At 56.0% G+C, this 19,800-nt stretch overlaps 2 protein-coding genes across 6 annotated transcripts in view; one reads left to right on the plus strand and one right to left on the minus strand.

Annotated features, from left to right (window-relative positions):
- Positions 1-812: 812 nt before the first annotated feature.
- LOC141573579 (smoothelin-like protein 2) lies at positions 813-15,594 on the plus strand. 5 transcript variants are annotated; one of them, XM_074342510.1, is made up of 7 exons: positions 3,629-4,187; positions 10,883-10,973; positions 11,303-11,545; positions 12,218-12,293; positions 13,240-13,422; positions 14,448-14,565; positions 15,088-15,594. In XM_074342510.1, the coding sequence occupies exons 1-7, from the start codon at positions 3,798-3,800 to the stop codon at positions 15,241-15,243; spliced, it is 1,257 nt and encodes a 418-aa protein (XP_074198611.1). In that variant the 5' UTR covers positions 3,629-3,797; the 3' UTR covers positions 15,244-15,594. The 5 variants fall into 5 exon arrangements, with proteins under 5 accessions (XP_074198609.1, XP_074198607.1, XP_074198608.1 ...); XM_074342508.1 differs by lacking the exons at positions 3,629-4,187; positions 13,240-13,422; positions 14,448-14,565; positions 15,088-15,594 and adding exons at positions 813-3,169; positions 10,245-10,437; positions 11,097-11,198 and having other exon boundaries at positions 12,218-12,865; XM_074342509.1 differs by lacking the exons at positions 3,629-4,187; positions 13,240-13,422; positions 14,448-14,565; positions 15,088-15,594 and adding exons at positions 4,194-5,717; positions 10,245-10,437; positions 11,097-11,198 and having other exon boundaries at positions 12,218-12,865.
- An 812-nt stretch (positions 15,595-16,406) lies between these two features.
- The window catches only part of LOC141573587 (U3 small nucleolar RNA-associated protein 18 homolog), a 31,761-nt gene continuing 28,367 nt past the window's right edge, over positions 16,407-19,800 (minus strand). The window contains exons 7-8 of the transcript XR_012499417.1: positions 17,256-17,403; positions 16,407-16,421 (exon numbers count right to left, since the gene is read on the minus strand). The gene's annotated coding sequence lies outside the window, so the exon portion shown is untranslated. The remainder of the gene's footprint in view (positions 16,422-17,255; positions 17,404-19,800) is intronic.

A 19,800-nucleotide genomic window follows, 5' to 3' on the forward strand; every position in this document is an offset into this window, starting at 1 on the left:
CTATCCTGATCCGTTTTCCTTCTCCAAAGGAATCGTGTTTTAAGGATTTACATATTATAAATGGAATCACACAACATACACTCATTCATATCTGATTTCTCTCACTTAGTATAGTCTTTGCGAACCATTCATATCTTTGCTTGTATTACTAATTTTTCTCTTTATCACTGAGTAGTGTTCATTTTATCTAGACACTACAGTTTACTTATTCACCCAATGCTAGAATTAGGTTTCCAAATTTTTATCATTATGAATATAGCTGCTATAAACGTGTATACACGTCTCTGTGTGGATATGTGCTTTTATTCCTCTTAAATAAGTATCGAAGAGTGGAATTTCTGGGTCATATTGTAAGTGTATGGTTAACTTGATTTAAAAAAAAACTACCAAATTATTTTCCAGAGTGACTATCATTTTGCATTCCCACCAGCAATGAATTAAAGTTCCAGTTGCTCTATATTCCTGGCAACACATAGTATTGTTGGCTTTTTTTTTTTTTTTAATGTAGCCACCCTAGTGTATGTGTATAGTGGTATATTATGTGGGTTTTTTCCCCCCATATGTCTGTACACTTAACCTTGTGCACATGAAATTATAGTATATGGAGAGGGGCTGGGCTGGGGATGGAGAAGCAGGAGTCATCAGTATGGAGGAGGGGGTGGGTGACACCACCCAGAAAGGGTCTGCGGGTGAAAGGGGTCAGGCCCAGATCAGAGCCCTGGGGACCACGGTTAAAGGGTGAGGGAAAGAACAGCCACTCAGGAAGGTCCCTGGGGAGGAGAAGCTGAGGGGGTGGGAGGGCAGTCAGGACTGGCAGGAGGAGGGATGGTCCTCTGGTGGCAGTGCCGGAGGGCCTGGAGGGGGTTCTGAAGAGTTCTGAGGAGCAGTTCCAGGGAACAGGAGCCTCCAGGCAAATGGGAGCAGGAGGAGCTGCCCAGACTTGGCTGGATTTGACTGCTGCCCCCAGAGGGGTGCTGGGACTAGAGGCAGGGCCCTGGGTTCTGGTCCTGTCTTTGCGGACCTTACTTGTGGCCTCGGGCCTGTCCCTGTCCCTCCCGGGGCCTCCGTTTCCCCATCTCACCTCCTGGCTTCATGGTTTGGGCCTGGCAAGGATTTGACTGCGTGAGGTGACGGCAGGGGACTCAGGAAGCCTTGTCCCATATTCCACTTCCAGCCTAGCAGCACAGCAGATCAAGGGACCAGCAGGTGGTGGACAGGTCACAGCCAGGGGAAGGGAAGCTGGAAGGGTGGGTGCCAGAGCCCCTGGGACTCAGTGGGAAGTCGGCCTCGATAGCCTGCTGACATGAGGGCTGGTGAATATGGAGGGAGTTCAGCAGGGTCCATCAGCCCTCACCTCCTCCACAGTCTGGTACCTGGCAGGAGCTGGGGGAGGGTTGGAGGAGGGGCCTTGAGGGGATGGCTGAGAGGAGCCCCTGGGGCCTGGGGCAAGCTGCAGCCTCCCCCCAGGTGGTGTGAAGCCAGCTCTTGGGTAGCACTGGTCGTCGATCACACCCTCCCCACCTCAGCATCACCCCCTCTGCCCTCCCTCCTTCTCTCCCTGCCCCTCTGCCCCTCTTCCTCCCACTCCTGGTTCATCTCTCCTCTCCTAGGCTCATCTCCAGCTACTGACTCAGTGGTCTGACTGTCAGCAGTCAGAGAAGCCAAGGGGGATGGTATGATTCTGGTACTGTCTGCCCAAAACCCACTGCAAGCCCCATCTCTGCCCTTGCCAGTCACAGATGGAGCCCTGCCCAGCCCCTCCCAGATGTCGTCATGGTACATCAGGAGAGACCAGATAACCTGCCTGAGGTGGGAGAGTGTGGGTGGATCCTGGGCAGCTAGTCTCTAGAATCTATCAACCGTTAGGGTTCCCACCCTAGAGACACACCAGCCTTCCTTCTCCGGGAAGCTGGGAGAGAAGGCCAGACCCCTGCCTGCCCCCACTCCCCTCTATGCTGCTGGACCAGGCACAGGCCCAGGTGCACATCGGCCATGGGGCCAGGGACCAGGCTGTTCAGTCCCTCCCAAACTTCCCCACCTGGCCATTCCTCAGGTTCTGCAAAGGAAGTGGCTGGGCTTTCCTGGCAGAGACCAGGGTCTCCGAACTCCAGGCTCCCGTGCTCAGACCTGGAGGCGCTGAGTGCTACTTGGGGCAGAAGCTGTAGCAGAAGCCTCTCTCCTAGTCTCTATCAAAGATTCCACCCAGAGAAAGAATGCAGGGAGCAGTCTGGCTCACCGTGTGCAGAGAGCTACTTACAAAACACACACACACACACACACACACACACACCCCATGCACGCCTTTTGGCATTTGACTTTCTCATGAAATAATTGCTGGAAGGCTCCTTGGATTAGGTAACCCAGAGTTCCTTCCTGTCCCTGTGGAGCAGGGAGAGAGGGGGGATTGGCGTTCAGCATCTGTTAGGTAGATCCAGCTCCTTTGGGTTAGAGCAGGCCCGTCCAGGAGGTCTGTGGCTGCAAACATCTTGGGAAGCCTAGTGTGACAGAAACAAGTCTTTCAGGCCTCTCGTTCCCCTGCCACCAGGCTGTGCCTGCCCAGCCACTAGCCCTCCTTCAAGTGGGCCAGGCCTGGGAAGGAGAAGGCTAATCAGGAAAGGCTTTTTGCACAAAGAAGGAGGAGATGCACCCATTTTTTATTTCAAATCATCTTTACAATGTAAGTGAGGTCAGACAGCACCTTTGCCCATAGTTCTGTCATTCCGAAGCAAAAGCTATTTTCACTCCTCCCTTTCTCGTGATGTATGGAGGTTGGGGGGTATGGAAGGGAGGAATATCTGGGTTCCAGCATGAAAGGGGTGTTGAGAGGGAATCGAGGTGGGAGCCCTGGCCTGTGGTTACAGGCCAGGGACGGAGACTCTGATGGAGGGAGAGAGGTGATTAGTCCCATGGTCTCTGACCCAAGAATTTGGAGATTCGGTCCTAAGCACACCTTCTCTTCTCTGTCTGACCTCAGTCACTTGTGGATGCCCCAACAGGGGCCACTCAGTGAGCTCGGAGCCCCGTGACCACTGGCAGGAAGGACACAGGAATCTTGTTACACAGAGTGGGGCTGGGAGGGGAGAGTGCATAATTGCAGAGACAAGGAGAGACTTCACCACCTGTCTCACTCTCCCTTAGGTACAAGAAATTCCAGGCCAAGATGCCACACGTAAGTATGTGCTTGTGAGGGCCGTGTCCACGGCTTAGAGCGGGCAGTCATGTGCACAGGGTGACAGTTCTGGGGGTTACTGCTGCCGCTCTCAGGTCCCCCAGAGCAGTGGGGGATCCCTACCGCCAGTAGTTCCTGGGCCCTGAGCGTCAGAGCCCCGTGGGAACGCATAACCCACGTCCGCTGTCTCCTAAATCAAGTCCACTTGGGGGTCGAGGCCTTCCTCTGATGGCCCGCAGTCCCTCCCACATGTCGCACACTGCTTCTCCAGGGTCAAGGGGGTCTCCGCCTCGGCCCTCTCCTTGAGCTCCGCACCGAGGGAGACGAGAGGCTGGGCTAGCTCTTCTCCTCCGGCGCCACTGACGACACTCCTCCTCTCCGCATCGCGTGGGTCACAGGGGCTGGGGTTGGGGGTGACCCCGAGCCGCCAGGCCCCGCCCCCAGGCCCCGCCCCCAAGCCGAGCCCATTCCCGGGGCTCGCCGGGCTCGCCCCGGCCTCTGCCCGCCCCTCCCACCGCCCCTCCGGCGAACACAACCATGGGAGGCCAGTCGCGGTTCGGAGCTGCAGAGCTCGGCTGCTCACTGGGCCAGACCCGCTCTCCTTGAGACCCGCCCGCCCGGCTCGGCCATGGAGCCGGCCCCCGACGCCGAGGAGGCGCGCACGGTGCACGAGGCGCTGGGCCGCTACGAGGCGGCGCTGGACGGCGCGGTTCGCCCGCTGCACGAGGACATGCAGGGGCTGCAGCGCGGCATGGAGCAGCGCGTGGCCGAGGCGCTGCGCCTGGCCGGGCCGCTGGCGCGCACGGTGGCCGAGCTGCAGCGCGACAACCAGCGGCTGCAGACGCAACTCGAGCGCTTGACGCGCCAGGTGGAGGCGCTGGGCTTGGCGACCGGGCTGACCCCCGCGCCCGGCACGCCGAGCCCTCCGCCCGCCCCCGGCGTCCCAGACCGTGCGCCCCGCCTGGGCACCGCGCGCTTCGCCAGCCACGCCACCTTCTCGCTGTCCGGCCGCGGCCAGGTGAGCCTCGGGGAGCGCGGGCGTCTGTGCTCAGGCGCCGGGGAAGGGGGACTCCGCGACCCCCGCCGCCGCTAGGTCCGGAGTGCGTGCCGGTGCCGGGGCTGTCCCGCCACCCGCCGCTGCGACTCGGTTGTGGGGGTCCGGCCATCATTCGGAGAAACCGGCTTAGCCTGCCCTCTGCACCTGTCTCGGGCCCCTCCCTTCTTTGCAGGCGTGCCCTGTTCTGTTCCCCTCTCTCCACTGTGCCTTGGCACTAAGGGCTTGGGCGCTGAAGTGCTACCCCTCTCTGTTCGACACTGCCCCGGGCCTGTGTCTTGGAACGGTCGGCAACCCTTCACCCCCCCCCCCACCTCCTTTCACGCGCTACCCGCGTTGCCGCTTCACTGAACCCTGAAGGCTTGAGTTATTGATTAACCTGGATTGAGAACTCAAGCCCTTCTGTGTGTTGAGCGGAGGAGAATGCAGTCTGTTGGGGTGCAGCCGGGCATTTGGAAACTTGCAGGCGTAAATCCTTACCATGAAAGAAGAGACAGGGGAACCAGTGGGAAAGAGCCGTGGGCAGTCTAGATTTCTGGGGTCAGTGACCGGCCAGAGGCCCACACCGCGTGGGGGTGGGGCGGAGGCCGGTGTGGACCAGTCACTCCCCTGAGCGTGGGGCCTCCTGGAGTGGCAGGTTAGAATGTTCCCATGGTGTGTGCAGTGGCCCTTAGGTGGGATTTTCCACCCTGCCCAGGCATGTGCCCTGGGCTTGGGTTTCCAGGGTCTGGGTAGCCTGCACCTGCTGTCCCTCCTTGGTTCAATCCATCACACACGCAGAGTCCTTGTGTAAGCTGGGCTGCACCTCAAGGGACCAGGAGGAGGGGGATCAGATTAGCCCTTGCCCCTGGATGTCCCAGCCTGTGTGGGAGATGGCCCAGACCAAGCAGTAGCAGCAGTGCAGGCAGCCGGACAGCAGTCCCGTCCTAGTGGGTGTCTCAGGCCGGCTTTGTGCTGGAGGTTTAGGGTCTGCTGCTGCTAGTGCAGGGGCGGGTGTGGGGGCTGTGCCTAGAGCCTCTAAGGGCCTGAAAGGACTCACTGACCAGAGGGACCCTGGTGCTTATGAGAGTGGAAGGGCGAGTTGTAAAGGCCCCCGGATTCTGGGCCGGGGAGTTGGGCTTTGCTTTGGGGTGGAGGTGGGGTTCTTAAACGTGCTGATGGCTGAGCCCCCGGGTGTCCCAGTGCTGTGTGAAGTGTCTGGAAATATGGATACACTTAATTCTGTCCTACAATCATCAACACTCCTTGGCCACGCTATAAAATCACCACTGTGAGCTCACACGTGCCTGATAAACTGTGTCATCGGCTGTTTCTGAGGTTTTATTTTAACACACATTTGCTACTCATCTGCATGTGGAGGCAGCTGTCCAAGTTTTAGAAAACTACTCTTGGAGTCACACATGAATACGTATACGTACACGAATCCACGCGTTCGTGTGAGAGATGTGTCTTCAGTCGTCTAACAGTTTTTCAGTGGGAATTGGCCAATGTGGGGTAAGCTAGTTCTCTGGGTTATGGGGATAGTGGGGCACTGGGCAGGGGACAGACAGGGTCCTCCTTGTATCTGACAAGCGCCCTCAAGGATGGGTGGCAGGTTGGAGGGTGGCTGGAGATAGGGGGACTTAGTTGTGATGGTCCAAGAAGAGAGGACGGCCATAGCAGGAGCAGCGCTGGGGAGCGGGAGAGCTGGGGTGCCTTGGACGGAGATCTCCAAGGGGGAATCATCAGGGTGAGATGGTCTTTGGATATGAGCAGGGGGGCAGAGAGCGAAGCCCTGCCGGGGGACTACTGGGGCACAGATCTGGTGGAGATGCCAGTTTCCATCTGGGTTGTGCTGAGGGTGTGGGGCTGTGGGACATCCAGGTGAAGCTGTCCTGGAGCAGATGGAGTCACAGATCTGGTGGGCTGAGAGTAGCCAAGGCCAGAGGTTAGGGAGATATCAGGCCAGAGCTGGTGGTTGAAGCAAGATCAGGTGAGGCCTTCCAGGCAGCTGTGCAGGAGACGGTGAGTCAGGAACCCTGGGAAGAGGCTGAGGAGCTGCCAGGGAGCTCAGAGGCTCTGGAAAGCCCACTCTGAGACATCGAGAGAGGGGACCCCTTCAGGAAGAAGAGATTGGGGGTCAGCGGGAATGCTGCAGCCCGCTGCAGGTTGAGGAGGGAGACACGGCTGGGGAGTAGGTTCTGGATTTCAGAAGGCCTGAGAGGAGGAGGGACAGCAGGCGTAGTTGAGCACTGCGGGTGGAGGACGCTCAAGGTGTCCAGTGGGGTCGGACGGACACTCTGCAGCCCCTGAGCACCAGCTCCCTGGGCCTGAGGCCGCTTCCCCCGCCCGACCAGAGGCACTGCTCCCCACTTCTCTTGCAGCCCACCTCTCAGGGGTGTGGGCACGGGCTCGCAGCCAGTTTCTGGCAGTGAGGGGTGCTGCACAGAGTTATCCACATGTTCTTGCTCGTGGGCTGTGCCTGGCAGCTTGTGATCGGACACTGGATTGTGAACAAGGAATCGGGGCTCCTGGGCAAGACTGGACAGTCACAGCTGGGTGCCGGGGCTGTCTGACCTCTCATACGCCTGTGTCTGTGCCCCCAGGGGGTCTGGGTGTGAGGGTCTCATCCACACACTAGAGCCAGTGCTGGCGGTGGTCAGGCATTGCGGGGGCTGGTGTTACACTGCCCCTCTGTAACCAGCAATGAGACTTAGAGACCCTTTGCTGAGACCCTTTTGTTTCCTTCTGATTCAATCGGGACTGCGGGGCTTGGAGGTGGGGCATAGTCAACCTATGTATATGCCTTGGGGTCAATGCAGAATGAGTTGATCTAGTAATCTGCTTCTGTGTGGGCAGACCTTGAGCTTGCTAGGCAGTGAGTAGTAAGGGAGGCTCCTGGAGGAGCGAGAGGGCAAGGCAGTAGGGTGGGAGAAATCAGGGAGGACTCCCTGTAGGAGGCCTGAGACCCTGGAGCAAACAAGAACTGCTTTTGTTGCATTTTCTGTGAGGCCTTGGGGACATCTCTCAGTTGGACCTCAGTTTCCTCGTCTCTAAGGGGGATTGGCCCTGCCCTGCTTTGCCCCTTGTGCTGCGTGGGCTGGGTGGCTATAACGGTGACATCAGCCAAGTTGGCTTGTAAGCATGTCCACAGAGCCACAGCGGTGGTCTGACTAGTGGAGGGAGCTGGCTGGGGACCTTCAGTGGATGGTAGCAGCCTGAGGCCAGGCCTGGAAATGTCCCTCGGCTGAGCAGGAGCCACCAGGTCCCCATGTCAGAGGCAGTGGAGCCTCTCAGGAGTGACTGGCAGAAGCAGCGTCGAGGTCTGACCGTGAAAGAAACCAGACTTGCCTTATCTGCCTTCCTTTCCCAGACACACTGTGTGATAAGAGTGCTAAATGCTTTGGGGAGAAGTTTGAAATGAGTCCTTAAAACCATGGTGTGAGCCGGGAGGAGGCAGAGGGTGGAGGAGGCAGAGGGTGGGGCAGCCGAGGTTGGGGCTCAGGCTGGGGCTCAGGCTGGGGACTCTGGCCGCACACACGTCGGGGGCTGTGCTGGGCACACAGACGCTCCCCTGTCCATGCACGAGCCCGCGTGGGGTCTGGCAGCACCAGGGATGCCCAAACTAAGATTCCTGCCCTCACAGCAGTGTATGCAAACTTCCCCAGGGAGAGGGTCGCCGAACTCGGACTTACCCATCCCCAGTCTCTCTTCCTGACATTCCCAGGCTTGGGCTCCCTCCTGGAAGCCTCCCCCTTCTTAAAACAAAGCCCAGATCTTGGAGGTGCTCGAGCCAGCTCCCCAGGACCCATCCCGTCCTCTGGGCTCTCCAGTGATTTTATCTTGGCCCCAGCACACAGAGGTCCCCTCCCCTGGTTCCCTTCCCTGTGGCTGAAGGGAAGGAAGGAGCTGGGGGCCCTGTGGGTGGGCTTGGGGACCACGGCCCAGCCCAGCTCTGTGGCTTGAGGCTCAGGTCGCGCTGGGGTGGATACCCCACTCTCCCCACCCCACTCCCTGGGCCTCACAAGTTTGTCTTGAGTTGTCCTTCCTGCTCTTGGAAGGCATGAGTGCTTTGTGGACAGAGAAACCCCAGCCTGACTCTGCTTCTGCCTCTAGTCATGGCGTAAGGTTAGGGGTGACCCCCAAGCTTGTGTGGTGGGATGGAGGGTGGTCTCTGAACAGCCCTTTGGTCTGAGGCGTGGTTGGAGCCCCTTCCTTAGGTGAGCAGGAGTTCCAGTCCTGGAGTGGGGGAGGGGGGAGGAGGGGCAGGGGGAACCTGGGACTCCAGCCTCCCAGCATGACTCAGCCCCCATCCCCTTTCCCTCCTGCTTTGCTGGAGACCCCTTGGCAGGAATCCACCTAGTCCTGAAACTACTTCCTGTCTGATTGTGGCTTCTGGTCCCCTGGGTCATCCTGGGGGGTGAGGAGCCTGCAACGTGCAGGGGCAGGCGTCCCCCAGAGAGACCCACATTCCTGGGAAAATGGTTTCACCATCAGCCCATCTCTCCAGGCCCCTGTGTAGACCTGTGGAACCTGTCGGACCAGAGTATGGGGGGGTGGAGGGGGACACGGCCCCCAGAGCTGAGAGCCTGGTGACAGGTGGGGTCCGGGATTCAGGATAGGCTGGCTGTTTCTCCTCCTTCTGCTGAGCTGGCTTCAGGTTAGGCTCGTTGTGGCTCTAGGGGTGCCCTCCACACTCTGAGGCACAAGGAGATGGCCGCCCTCAACTTCTCCACTGTTCCTGCCAGTGAGCCTAGCCCTTCCTGCTCCGTCCTTCTGAATTGGAAGTTGAATGGTCACCTCCTCTCCAAGCCCAGTCTCTCCCCGGGCTCAAGTCCCGTCCTCTCCTTTCTCCCCAGGGTCCCAACCTCTCCGAGTGTCCCTCCCCCTGCTGGAGCCTTTCTCTCAGCCTGTAAACGTTGTCCTACCTCTTCCATCAGGGAGAGTCCCTCAGACCTCTTCCCCGCGCCTCATGGCTGCAGTTCCCACCAACCCCACCCCCCCAGGTCACGTCAGCCAGGCCCAAAGCCCCTGCCTAGAAGAGGTGTGATGTCTCCCCCTCCTCCACATTCACTTACTCCCTGCAAACCTTGGAATCCCTTTTGCCCTCCACTCCTTCACTGCCCCATCTCTCCTCCCTGGGTCCCTACCCAGGAGTAGGGAGGTACCTGGCCATCTGGTCACCCCCTTCCATGCCACTGTCTCACTGGCTTCTGAAGGATGTTCCTAAAACCCAGAACTGATGACCTTCAGTTCCTTCTTGTCCAAGGAGTCATGTCCGAGTTCTCCCGGCTGGCACCTTGGACTGTGTACTGCTTCTCTAGCCACTGGATCTGAATGCTTTGTGCCTTGATGTCTCTGGCAGACACTAGTCTCTCTGCGGGGCATGGCTTCCACTCCTGGTCTGCCTGGCTCACTCCAGGCTGGCTCAGCCCCGCTGCTTCTGGGAGGCTCTCTCTGACCCCCTGGGCTGGGTGAAGTCTGTCTCAGGCGTGCGCCCTCATGCTAGCCTTTCGCCGCCTGCTCAAGGTGCTGGCTCCCCCGCCAGACTGATTCCCCATGGATGGGTAGGGTGGCATGGATGAGCCGTCGGGGGCCAGGGATGGGCTTTTGTCATTTGGGAACCTAGCAGACAAGGGGACCCATCTGGAGATGTGCGGCCATCTAAGGAGAGGTATGGCCAACCTCTCAAGCCACCCGTTGTGGGCTCTTGGTAGAGCCCCTTATAGGCGTCTGCCCCTGTACCCCTCTTGCCAGGCCGACCCACCAGCCTCACAGATGCTCTGAGCCCTCCATCCTCCTTCACTGTGAGAAAGGCAGGGCCAAGGTTGAGGATAATGTCCCTCCTGGCCTCATCTCAGCTGCTGCTCACTGTGTAACCTTGCACAGCACACATCCCCTTTCTGAGCCCTCGGGTCCCATCTGTAAAATGGGTGTGGTAGCACCTACCTGGGAGGACAGAGCATGTTGGTTTAAGTGGCATGGCCAGAAAGGGGTTGAAGTGGTAGATGCTTTTTTAGCCTACTCCCTTATCTCAAACAGGGAAACTGAGACCCAGGAGGGGCCGGCAGCACAGCCTGGATGGCGGGTTCCCCTGCTGGCCCTTGGTCTGGGCTCTCTCTCTGCATGACACTCCCCACCGCTGCAGCCCAGAGGGGATGGAGGGGCCTCAAGGAGCCAGTCAGGCCCCAGTACTCTGGACATCCAGGCAAATCTTGTGACCCTGCATCCAATGGTAAGGCTTCACCATTGGGCTCCAAGGCCCATTGTTGGCCCAGAAAGACCGTGTGTCGCTGGGTTAGGCTGCTCCCACACAGGCAGCCCCTGGCACGAGCAGGGGCCAGGCTCTCCCAGCCCCCGTCACCCGGTCCAGCCTTGGGGACGGGTAGGGCCACCTTGAACAGTCCTTTGGAACTCTGTCTTGACTTTTGTCCCTAGCATCTTGGGGGTCTGGAATGTGTCCAGTGGAGCCATTTGCCTCCAGGATCTCGGGGGCTCAACTGCTGGGGCTGAGTCCCCCTAGCCTCCTGGGTGACCCTGGCCCATCACCATACCTCCTGGGGTCTGTCTCTCTCAAAAGCATTTGCCCTGCTCGAACCAGGGGGAGCTTTGGGAATTGATTTCGGGGTGGGCAGCTGGCCCCGGCTGACTGGGCCTCCGCGGTGTTTGTCTCTCTGTAGAGTGTGGATCACCATGACGAAGCCAGCGAGGCGGAGATGAGGAGAACCTCAAACTCGTACATCGTGGAGAACGGGCACCAGCCTGGGGCAGGTGGGGGCTGATGGCCCAGGAGGGCTGGCTGGAGGAATACCCGCAGGGACTGGGGAATTGTCCAAGCACTGAGCAGGGTAGAGAGTGGACTGACAGGCAACTATTTCTTGAACTATCTATTAGGGAATGTTGGAGCAGGCATCACCTCTGGTTGGAGCAGTGAGACTTCCCCAGTAGGGGGAGATCAGGGAGGCAGGAGTGATCAGGGAGGCCTTCCTGGAGGAGGTGAGAGGAGAGTTCACAGAGGCTGGAGTCCTCCTGGGTGGTTCTGAGGCCCCTGTCAATGCCATGGCTGAAACCCCCCGACCCCTGCTGGTCACCTGTTTCAGGTCCGGGTGATGGGCCCCCCGAAGCCGCCCAAACCATCCCAACACCAGAGCCCCTCAAGCCTCGACCTGTGAGCCTCTCTTTGCGGCAGCCTCACCAGCCAGTCACGGCCATCACACGAGTCTCCGAGAAGTTCTCTGGGGAGACCTCAGCCACAGCTCTCTCGCCCACGTCTGCTGCCATCCTGGGGGGCCTCAGCTCAAGCCTCAGCGAGGCCAGCACATCCTGGACTCCCAGTCCCAGTGGTAGGAGCAGGAGACCATGACCTCAAAATGGGAGGGAGGTCAGGGGCTGGGGGTGGTTTGCAAGAGACTCAGAAATCCTGGGGCCGGGCCCTACCCACTCTGCTTGTCACTGCCACCCCCGTCCCCAGCTCGCCTGCTCCATCAGATGGGGCCCATCTTTCCCGGCTCGTCTCCCAGAGGTGCTGTGAAGTAGCCTCATCCTGCGGGGTACGACCATGGCTTTTACTGCAGATCAAGGCTGTGGTTAGAAGGTGGCCGCCTGCCCTGCACACTGTGTGTGTAACAAACCTGGCATGGTCCCCCTGGGGCTGTCTTGGACCTGTGATCAGGCCCCAGGGTGTGTCCTGGGGTCGGGCTTTGTGGATTTCCAGAATGAGGGCTTGGTAACATGGTATCTACTGGATATGCAGCACAGAAGGCCCTGGGCTCTGTGCTCTCAAATGCAGTGAGGAGTACTTTAAAGGACCTCTTTTATGTCATTGCTCTATGTTCCAGCATCCTTTCTCCTCAACTGTTGGCCCAGGCAGGGTCAGCTTAGCCCAGAGGTCCTGCCAGTGCCCAGAGTGATGCTGGGTGACTAGCTCAGGGTGGGGTCAAAGGATGGGAGGCAGGCAGTGGTGGCCCTCCCCAAGGCCAGGGTTTGTTATTTCTCTCCCTCCCTTTGTCCCGCAGAGAAGAACTATTCCCTCCCACGGACTTTGTCCAGCTCTGGCTATGGGGGGGTGACGGCCAGCAGGAACGATAACAGGCGAGTCAGGGCCCCTGTTCCCAGTGGCAGGGTCGTCACTCCCCAGGAAGTGTCTGGCCTTGGCCTTGGACCCAGGCTACCCAGGCCCCTGCACGGAGCTCCCAGTGCCAACCCCAGGAGGAGGCACCTTCCTTGGCTTGGTGCCTCTGGAGAACTAAGGCAGCAGTGTCGCCTAGTGGGGTTTGAGAGGAGAAATGAGGCAGCGAAGCTTGGTAGAGAGTTTTGTTTGGAGCAATACGGCGGAGGGCTGGTTTCTTTAAGGATCCTTCAAAGCAAGTCTGTCCAAAGATTGGAGAGAGTTTCTCAGTCCCCACAGGATGGATCTTCAGCCATCCTGGCTAGGCTCCCTCTGAGCTGGGGGCTTCCTGCTTGTGGACTGAGGAGTTACCTGGAGAGTCCCTTACCCTGGGGGAGGTCTGTGGGGGCTTCCCTGTGTTACAGGCTGCCTCCTGGCCTCCGGTTGTCCCCATGCGCTGCCCCCAGGCCCTCTGGACTGTGATCGGAGCTGGGTGTTGGGTGGGGGCTGGCTTGGCTTTTTTCTCCCCCTCTTAATAATAAAAGGAGAATTGTGACTTTCTGACAAACTGTTTTAGGGGGGAAACAGAGGGGATCTTACTTAGTGGTGGCGAGGAGGGGGCCTGATCCTGGTGGGGCTGGTTCTGGGTGCTTGTCCTGCCAGGAGGCCGCCCCCGCCCACCCCAGGCATTGACACCTGCCGAGGGGCGATTATGTGCAGAGAGGGGGCCCACTGCTGGCTAGGCCGGCCTCAGACAGCAGCTCAGTTCCAAAAACCTGCGGAACCGGTTGGGGGCTGGAACAGGGGTGCTTCCTCTCTGCCTGTAGCCCCGCCGCTGCCTCATTTCACATTCAGTGGGGTGGAGGCCCGGGGCCTGTGCGAGCTAGTGATGGCCAGATCTGTGCTCCTGACTCGGTGGTCTCTCCTCAGCCCACCTCGGGTGACGCCACCCCAGTCGCCCCCCTCCACACAGCCGCCAGCCACGACTCAGGCCCATCGGCAGGGGGAGCGTCGCCGGGAGCTGGTGCGGTCGCAGACGCTGCCCCGCACCTCGGGGGCACAGGCCCGGAAGGCATTGTTTGAGAAATGGGAGCAGGACACAGGAGCCGGCAAGTATGGATGCTCTTAGCACCCTCCCAGACCAGTCTGGGCCCCCAAAGAAAGCCTGAGCCCACACTGGGGTCAGGCAGGCAGGCAGAGCAAAGCTGGCCCTGTCCTGTTCCCCCGAGGGCAGTTCCCCAAGATGTGACCTCTCAGGCAAGACATAGGTCAGGGCTGGCTACAGGGCCGGCTGAGGGGCAGGTGGCTCCAGTTTTGGGAAGGGAGGCTGTGATGAGACCCCAGCCCCTCTCCCACATTCCCAGAGGGAACTCCAGGCACCCTCACACCCACATCCCTCATCCAACTGGACAGGTTAGTTTCCAGGCATGACTGGGGAGACCAGAGGGCAGTCACTGGGATTCCCAGCAGAAGCTGGAGGTGACACAGTGAGACCCCAGTACCACTGGCTCCCTGTCACACTACACCGCCCGCCCCATTAGAAACAGGGCCACCTTTGCATGTTTATCCAGCCCTCCTGTCAGTGAGTGGTATTGATTCCTGTTACATTTAGGGTTGGCCCAGGCCTATGAGACAATGACCCCCCAGTCCTGGCTCCCAAGGCTCTGACTCTGGTGAGGGGGACAGACACAGGAACTGTCCCACTGACCCAGACAACCTGATCTTGGCCGATAAAGAGTGTCTTTGGGGCCTAGAATAGGAAACCATGAGGGAGGGCGGCCTCGGAAGGAGCTCAGAGGAAGGGTGGGATGGAGGAGGCGAGGAGGGTTTTCCAAGCAGAGGGCAGGGGCATGGGCCATGTGGGCTCAGGTCCTCTGCCGCAGGATCGCCAGTGTGGGAAGTACACAGGGGGCCTGGAGGCTGGAAGGGGGCTGGTCCTGCCGGACCCCATCAGTGGACGCAGTGCAGCTGGGACACGGGGCGCACGCCTGGATGTGGGCGTGGGGCTGGGAGGTTGCCTGCCGACAGAGCATCTCCCTGGGTGAGCAGAGCTGGTGGGGCACATTCCCGGAGCAGATGGCAGCTGAGAGGCAGCCCCCTGGCCCCCAGCCCCCAGCAGGCCTGCCCTCTCTCCGCAGGGGGAAGGGCGAGACCCGGGCAAAGCTGAAGCGCTCACAGAGCTTCGGAGTGGCCAGCGCCAGCAGCATCAAGCAGATTCTGCTCGAGTGGTGTCGCAGCAAGACCATCGGCTACCAGGCGAGGCAGGCTGGCCCGGCTGCTGGGCCCCGTCCAGAGGCTGCAGTGGACATCACCCGCCTACCCTGCTCTTGTTCCCTGAGCCATCTGGGGTGATTACTCTTTTTCTCATTTGCTCTTGCTTTTTGACCCTCGCTCAGCCACGGAGCTGAAAGCCCAAAGCTGCTCGGAGCAGGGTCTTTTTAGAGGACCCTGACTCCTCCTAACCTCGCTCCTGAAAAGGAGTTAACTAACTAGCCGGGGAGCAAGCAGAGCCGCGTTTTCCACTGACTGACACTGTCAGTTCAGAAATGCTCCCTATCCTGGCTGACCTTCGTGTCAGAGCCTCGTGACACAGACCTTGGCCAGGCCTGATCTCAGATGAATGAACCTGCCAGCAAGCCCTCATGTGAAGCAGGGAAATCCTGCTCGGAGCCGGACTCCCTCCCAGGGAAGGAGATCAGCCCAGAATTCATCTGTGCTGTGGACTCAGCAATCCCGCACCTGCTTTTCTGGCGTCTCTTCTATTTATTCCCCATCCAGGCAGCGTGGTGCCCAGCCCGGGGCGAACGCCCAGTCCTCACGTGGGGCCGAACAAGTGGCCGGTGCATTCATATTCACCAAGAATTTGTAACGTCATGGGGAGATGTTCCTAATGCCATGCGAAGTGAAAAAAGCAGGACACAAAACTGTATTTAGTGTGACGTCACTCGTGTAAAACACATATAAAATGTTTTTTTTTTTTTTTAAGCATAGAAGAGATACAGCAAAAATGTTAAGTTATCTCTGAGTGGTGGGATTATGGGTGATTTTTATTTTCCTTCTTATGCTTTCTCCTATTTTTCAAATTTTCTACAATGACCATGTCATTTTTATAGTCATGGGGAAATCTAGTGTGTTTTAAATAAGGAGTAATGGTAAGGCCCACGCCAGAGAGATGTATTGCTTCTGGTCTTTCGAGTTTTGTGCACATAGCTGTATATAGGGTTTTTTTTTTCTTCAATAGGTACGAATTAATAAAGTCTCAGAATACTTTTGACAAGCATCTCACTTCAGACTTTTGTCTCATCTTTGGTATGTGGTGTCCATATTTATGCTTAGCTTTTCAGGTCTTTGTTAAAGTTCATGTGTATCTGGTGCTTTTCCGTGTCCACAGCTTTTCCACAGTCACGGTCTCACCTGAATGTCCCTACAGTGCGTGGCTATGGTTCCTGTTTCCTGAACATTCAGAGAAGACCGACACTGGCGAGGGGAGTGGGGTCCCCATCTGAGGGGAGCTCCCAGGTCTCATGGGAGAAGACCTTGAAGAGACTTAATATGCTGAACCAGGAGGAGTTCTTGGGAACCATCCAGTGCCCGTGGGCCAGAGAGGAGGCAGCTTGCTCGAGGGGAGAGGGAAGCTTCAGCTGGAATTCAGACCACCTGGGAGACTGACTGACTGACTGACTGGTATAATACTTTGCTCATAGTGTGAACCAGTTCTGGTTATTTTCCGCTCATCCCCAAACACAGAATCTACGTGTAGAGGACTCTTTTGTGGAAAACATGTTAACATAAGTAACATTTTTATGAGCCTGTTTTCCATAAAAGAGTGGTTTCGTTTTACAGTCTTGCCAATCCCTTGCCTGTCCGGCTTAATAGCAGACGGCTGGGTTCTCACCCCTGCTTGCAGCCTGTGGTAACGTCACACCTGGTGGGGCCTCCGGAAAACTCCAGAAAGAATGAGAGTCAGAAAGGCACATCCTGTCTTGCTGTTAGTGGATCCCCTGAATAAAGGTCTCAAGGACCCTTGAAGATTCCGCGGACCACGCAGAGAACTACGGCACAGACTCCCCTGCTCCCGGAGGAATCAAAACAGGATCAAGACTGCGAGCGTCCTGGGGGGAAATGCAGAACACACTAGGTTTCCGAACCCACGGATTTTTAACAGGTGTTCACTTTTTAAATTACTGCAGTCAGAGGCACAGCGGCAGGTGGAGACACAGCCCTGTGGCCTCGCTGTGTGACAGCTTGTCCACGCCCGCCCACCTCCCGCAGCACGGGTCAAGATGCCTCCCACCCGCCTCACCCGGGGGAGGGTCCGCGAAGAGCACCCAGGTTTTTGCAGAAACACCCAGGAGAGCCTGGCATGTCCTGTCTGGTGTTTATGACCAGGAAACACATTCTGACTCCCCAGGGCCGCCTTGAGCTATAGGCCACCAAATGACTGGGGCCAATTCCTCTGAATTTCCCAGCGCAGGAGGAAAGTAGGGCTGTGATCAAACCAAAGTGTAAACCGTTACCCCAGGCAAATTGACAATAAAAAGGCAGTTTTTTGTTTTTGAAAAGTCATTTCCAAAAGACACTTCTTTTCTATGATTCTTTAAAAAAAAAAGCAAATGGCCACTTACACAAAGTGCAATTTTCTACCTCGACTTCATCCTACGTAGGCAGCTTCTTTACACCTAGAAGGCCTCGATGTAGCAAGTTTTCTTTTGAAAATTCGGGGGGGGGGGGTGGGGAACGTCGCAAGCACCTTTTTCATTTTATGTACACAGGCCTTCTCTAAGCGGACAGTAAATCTAACCAGGGGGTGCTGGGCACTTCTCACTGGCCAAACGTGGTCTGTTATGCTACCATTTCTATCTTCTGAGATCAAGACCCAGCAGAAACGATGAGCAAGCACCGGCAGGCCCGCTGCTTCCACCTCCTGTCGACCGGGCTCCGCTCACCTGTTAAGGCCTTTGTCCCGTGTTGCTGTTGTCCGGTTCAGGTGAGGCACCTGTCACCGACTGGGGTTCTGCTCACCTGCCGGGCCCATTAAGGAGTCCAGATGAGGTGAGGTCTCATCCAGTCCGAACAGAGTGATCAACCCAGGTCCTGGAAATTGTAACAACCTCCATGGGGTTCGAGTGGCCACCACCGTCACCCTGCCGGGCCCCACGCCCAGAGGCGCCACGTCCTTGCTGAGCCCCTAGAGATGGGGCTTTGGTGGGACTGGCTCGGAGGTGGGGGCGGGGGAGAGGCCCTAGTTTCACTGTTTGAGATCCTGTCAGTGAGAACGCATTAGAAATTGTAAAGCGCTCTTGCTGGACAGGAGAGCTCTCTGTAAGGGCTGGAGCCTGTGAGCACTGCCACCTCTGCCCCAGACCGCTGGGTGCCCACCCCTGCTGCTTCCCAAGCCTCAGTCTTCCCATCTTGTACAATGAGGACAGTGGATAAGGTGAGTGGTTTTCCATCTGTGCTTCCCTAGGACCCGCTGTACATTACATCCCATGAATTATTTCTTTTATAGCAGGAAATCTGTGCCTCTTAATCCCTTTCACCTGTTTTGTCCGTTCTTCCACTCTCCTCCCCCCTGGCAGTCACCCGTTTGTTCTCTATATCTATGACACTGTTTCTGTTTTGTTTTTTAGATTCCACGTGTAAGTATTTGTCTCCCTCTGTCTGACTTATTTCACTTAGCATAATACCCTCTAGGTCCATCCATGTTGTTACAAGCGGCAAGATTTCACTCTTTTTTTTATGGCTGAATAGGATTCCATTGTGTGTGTGTGCGTGTGCGTGCTTGCGAGCGTGTGCGCTGCATCTTCTCAAACCAATCATCTGTTGATGGGCACTTGGTTTGTGTCAGTGTCTGGGTTATTGTAAATAATGCTGCAATGAATATAGGGGTGTATATATCTTTTTGAATTACTGTTTTTGTTTTCTTCCGGTAAACACCCAGAAGTGGAATTGCTGGATCATATGGTGGTTCCATTTTTAGGGTTTTTTTGAGGAACCTCTATAGTGGCTACACCATTTTACATTCCCACGAATGGTGCGTGGAAGTTCCCGTTCCTCTCCATCCTTGCCAACACTGGTTGTTTCTTGTCTTTATGATCATAGCCATTGTAACAGGCGTGAGGTGGTATCTCGTTGTGGTTTTGATTTGCATTGTCCTGATGATTAGAGATGTCGAGCATCTTTTCATGTGCCTGTTGGCCATCTGTGTGTCTTCTTTGGGCAAATGTTTATTCAGATCCTCTGTCCATCTTTAAACTGGGTTGTTTACTTTTTTGATACTAAGTTGGATGAGTTCTGTGTATATTTCAGGTACCAACCCCTATTGGCTATGTTATTTGCAAACATCTTCTCGCCTGGCCTGTGTATCTCTAGATCTCTCCTCCTATGAGTAAAAGAAGCCCCTTGTTTGTGAGTGTGAGGTTGATCCAGTACTGCCCACAGGGGACCATCATAAGGAAGCTTGATTTTTGCCTCCCAGTCTTCATTCAGACTTGTTCCGTGGGGGTGGTTCATTATCACCCTTTTGAATTGAATACAGAGACGGGGTTTTTTGGACACTCTTCTTTGGCAAAAAAATTCCTAGGTCACTTCAAGTTCTAAAAGTCTCATTTCAGTAATTGCAATTTTAAAGAATATACAGAATGGTCAAATTAATGGAGATGGAGGATAGAATAGTGCTTGCCAGGGGTGGGGGGCCGGGGCTAATGGGGAGTTATTGTTTGGTGGGCATGGGGTTTCCACTGGGGATGATGAAAATCTTCTAGAGATGGATTTATAACAATGTTATAACGTGTACTTGGTGCCACGGAATTATACATTTAAAAACGGTTAAAATGGTAAATTTTATGTTATGTTTTACCACAATTAAAAATGCAAAAAAGTACAACCCAAAAAATAATTTAAAGTTTATTTGAGGAAAACGTCTCCCTTGTACCTTCCCCATCTGTTTTTTTTTTTGTTTTGTTTCTTGACTCTGCATATGCTTTTTGTTTATTTATTAACTTAATTGAAGAATAGTTGATTTACAATGTATTAATTTCTGGTGTACAGCATAGTAATTCATATATATATATATATATATATATATATATATTCCTTTTCATAATCTTTTTCATTATAGGCTATCACAAGGTAGTCAATATAGTTCCTTGTGCTATACAGTAGGCCCTTGGTGTTTATCTATTTTATATATAGTAGATGGTATCTGCAAATCCAGAACTCCCTTTTATCCCTCCACCCCCACTCCATCTCCCCTGGTCACCATAAGTTTGTTTCCTATGTCTGTGAGTCTCTCTGTTTTGTGAATAAGTTCATTTGTGTCATTTTTTTAGATTCCATGTATAAGCGATATCAGGTGGTATTTTTTTTTTCTCTTTCTGGCTTCCTTCACTGTAAGTAATGATACATACAGTGTACTGTATGATAATCTCCAGGTCCATCCATGTTGCTGTAAATGGTGTTACTTGGTTTTTTATGGCTGAGTAGTATTCC

Source organism: Camelus bactrianus, chromosome 16 (genome assembly GCF_048773025.1).
Source record: "Camelus bactrianus isolate YW-2024 breed Bactrian camel chromosome 16, ASM4877302v1, whole genome shotgun sequence".
NCBI lineage: Eukaryota > Metazoa > Chordata > Mammalia > Artiodactyla > Camelidae > Camelus > Camelus bactrianus.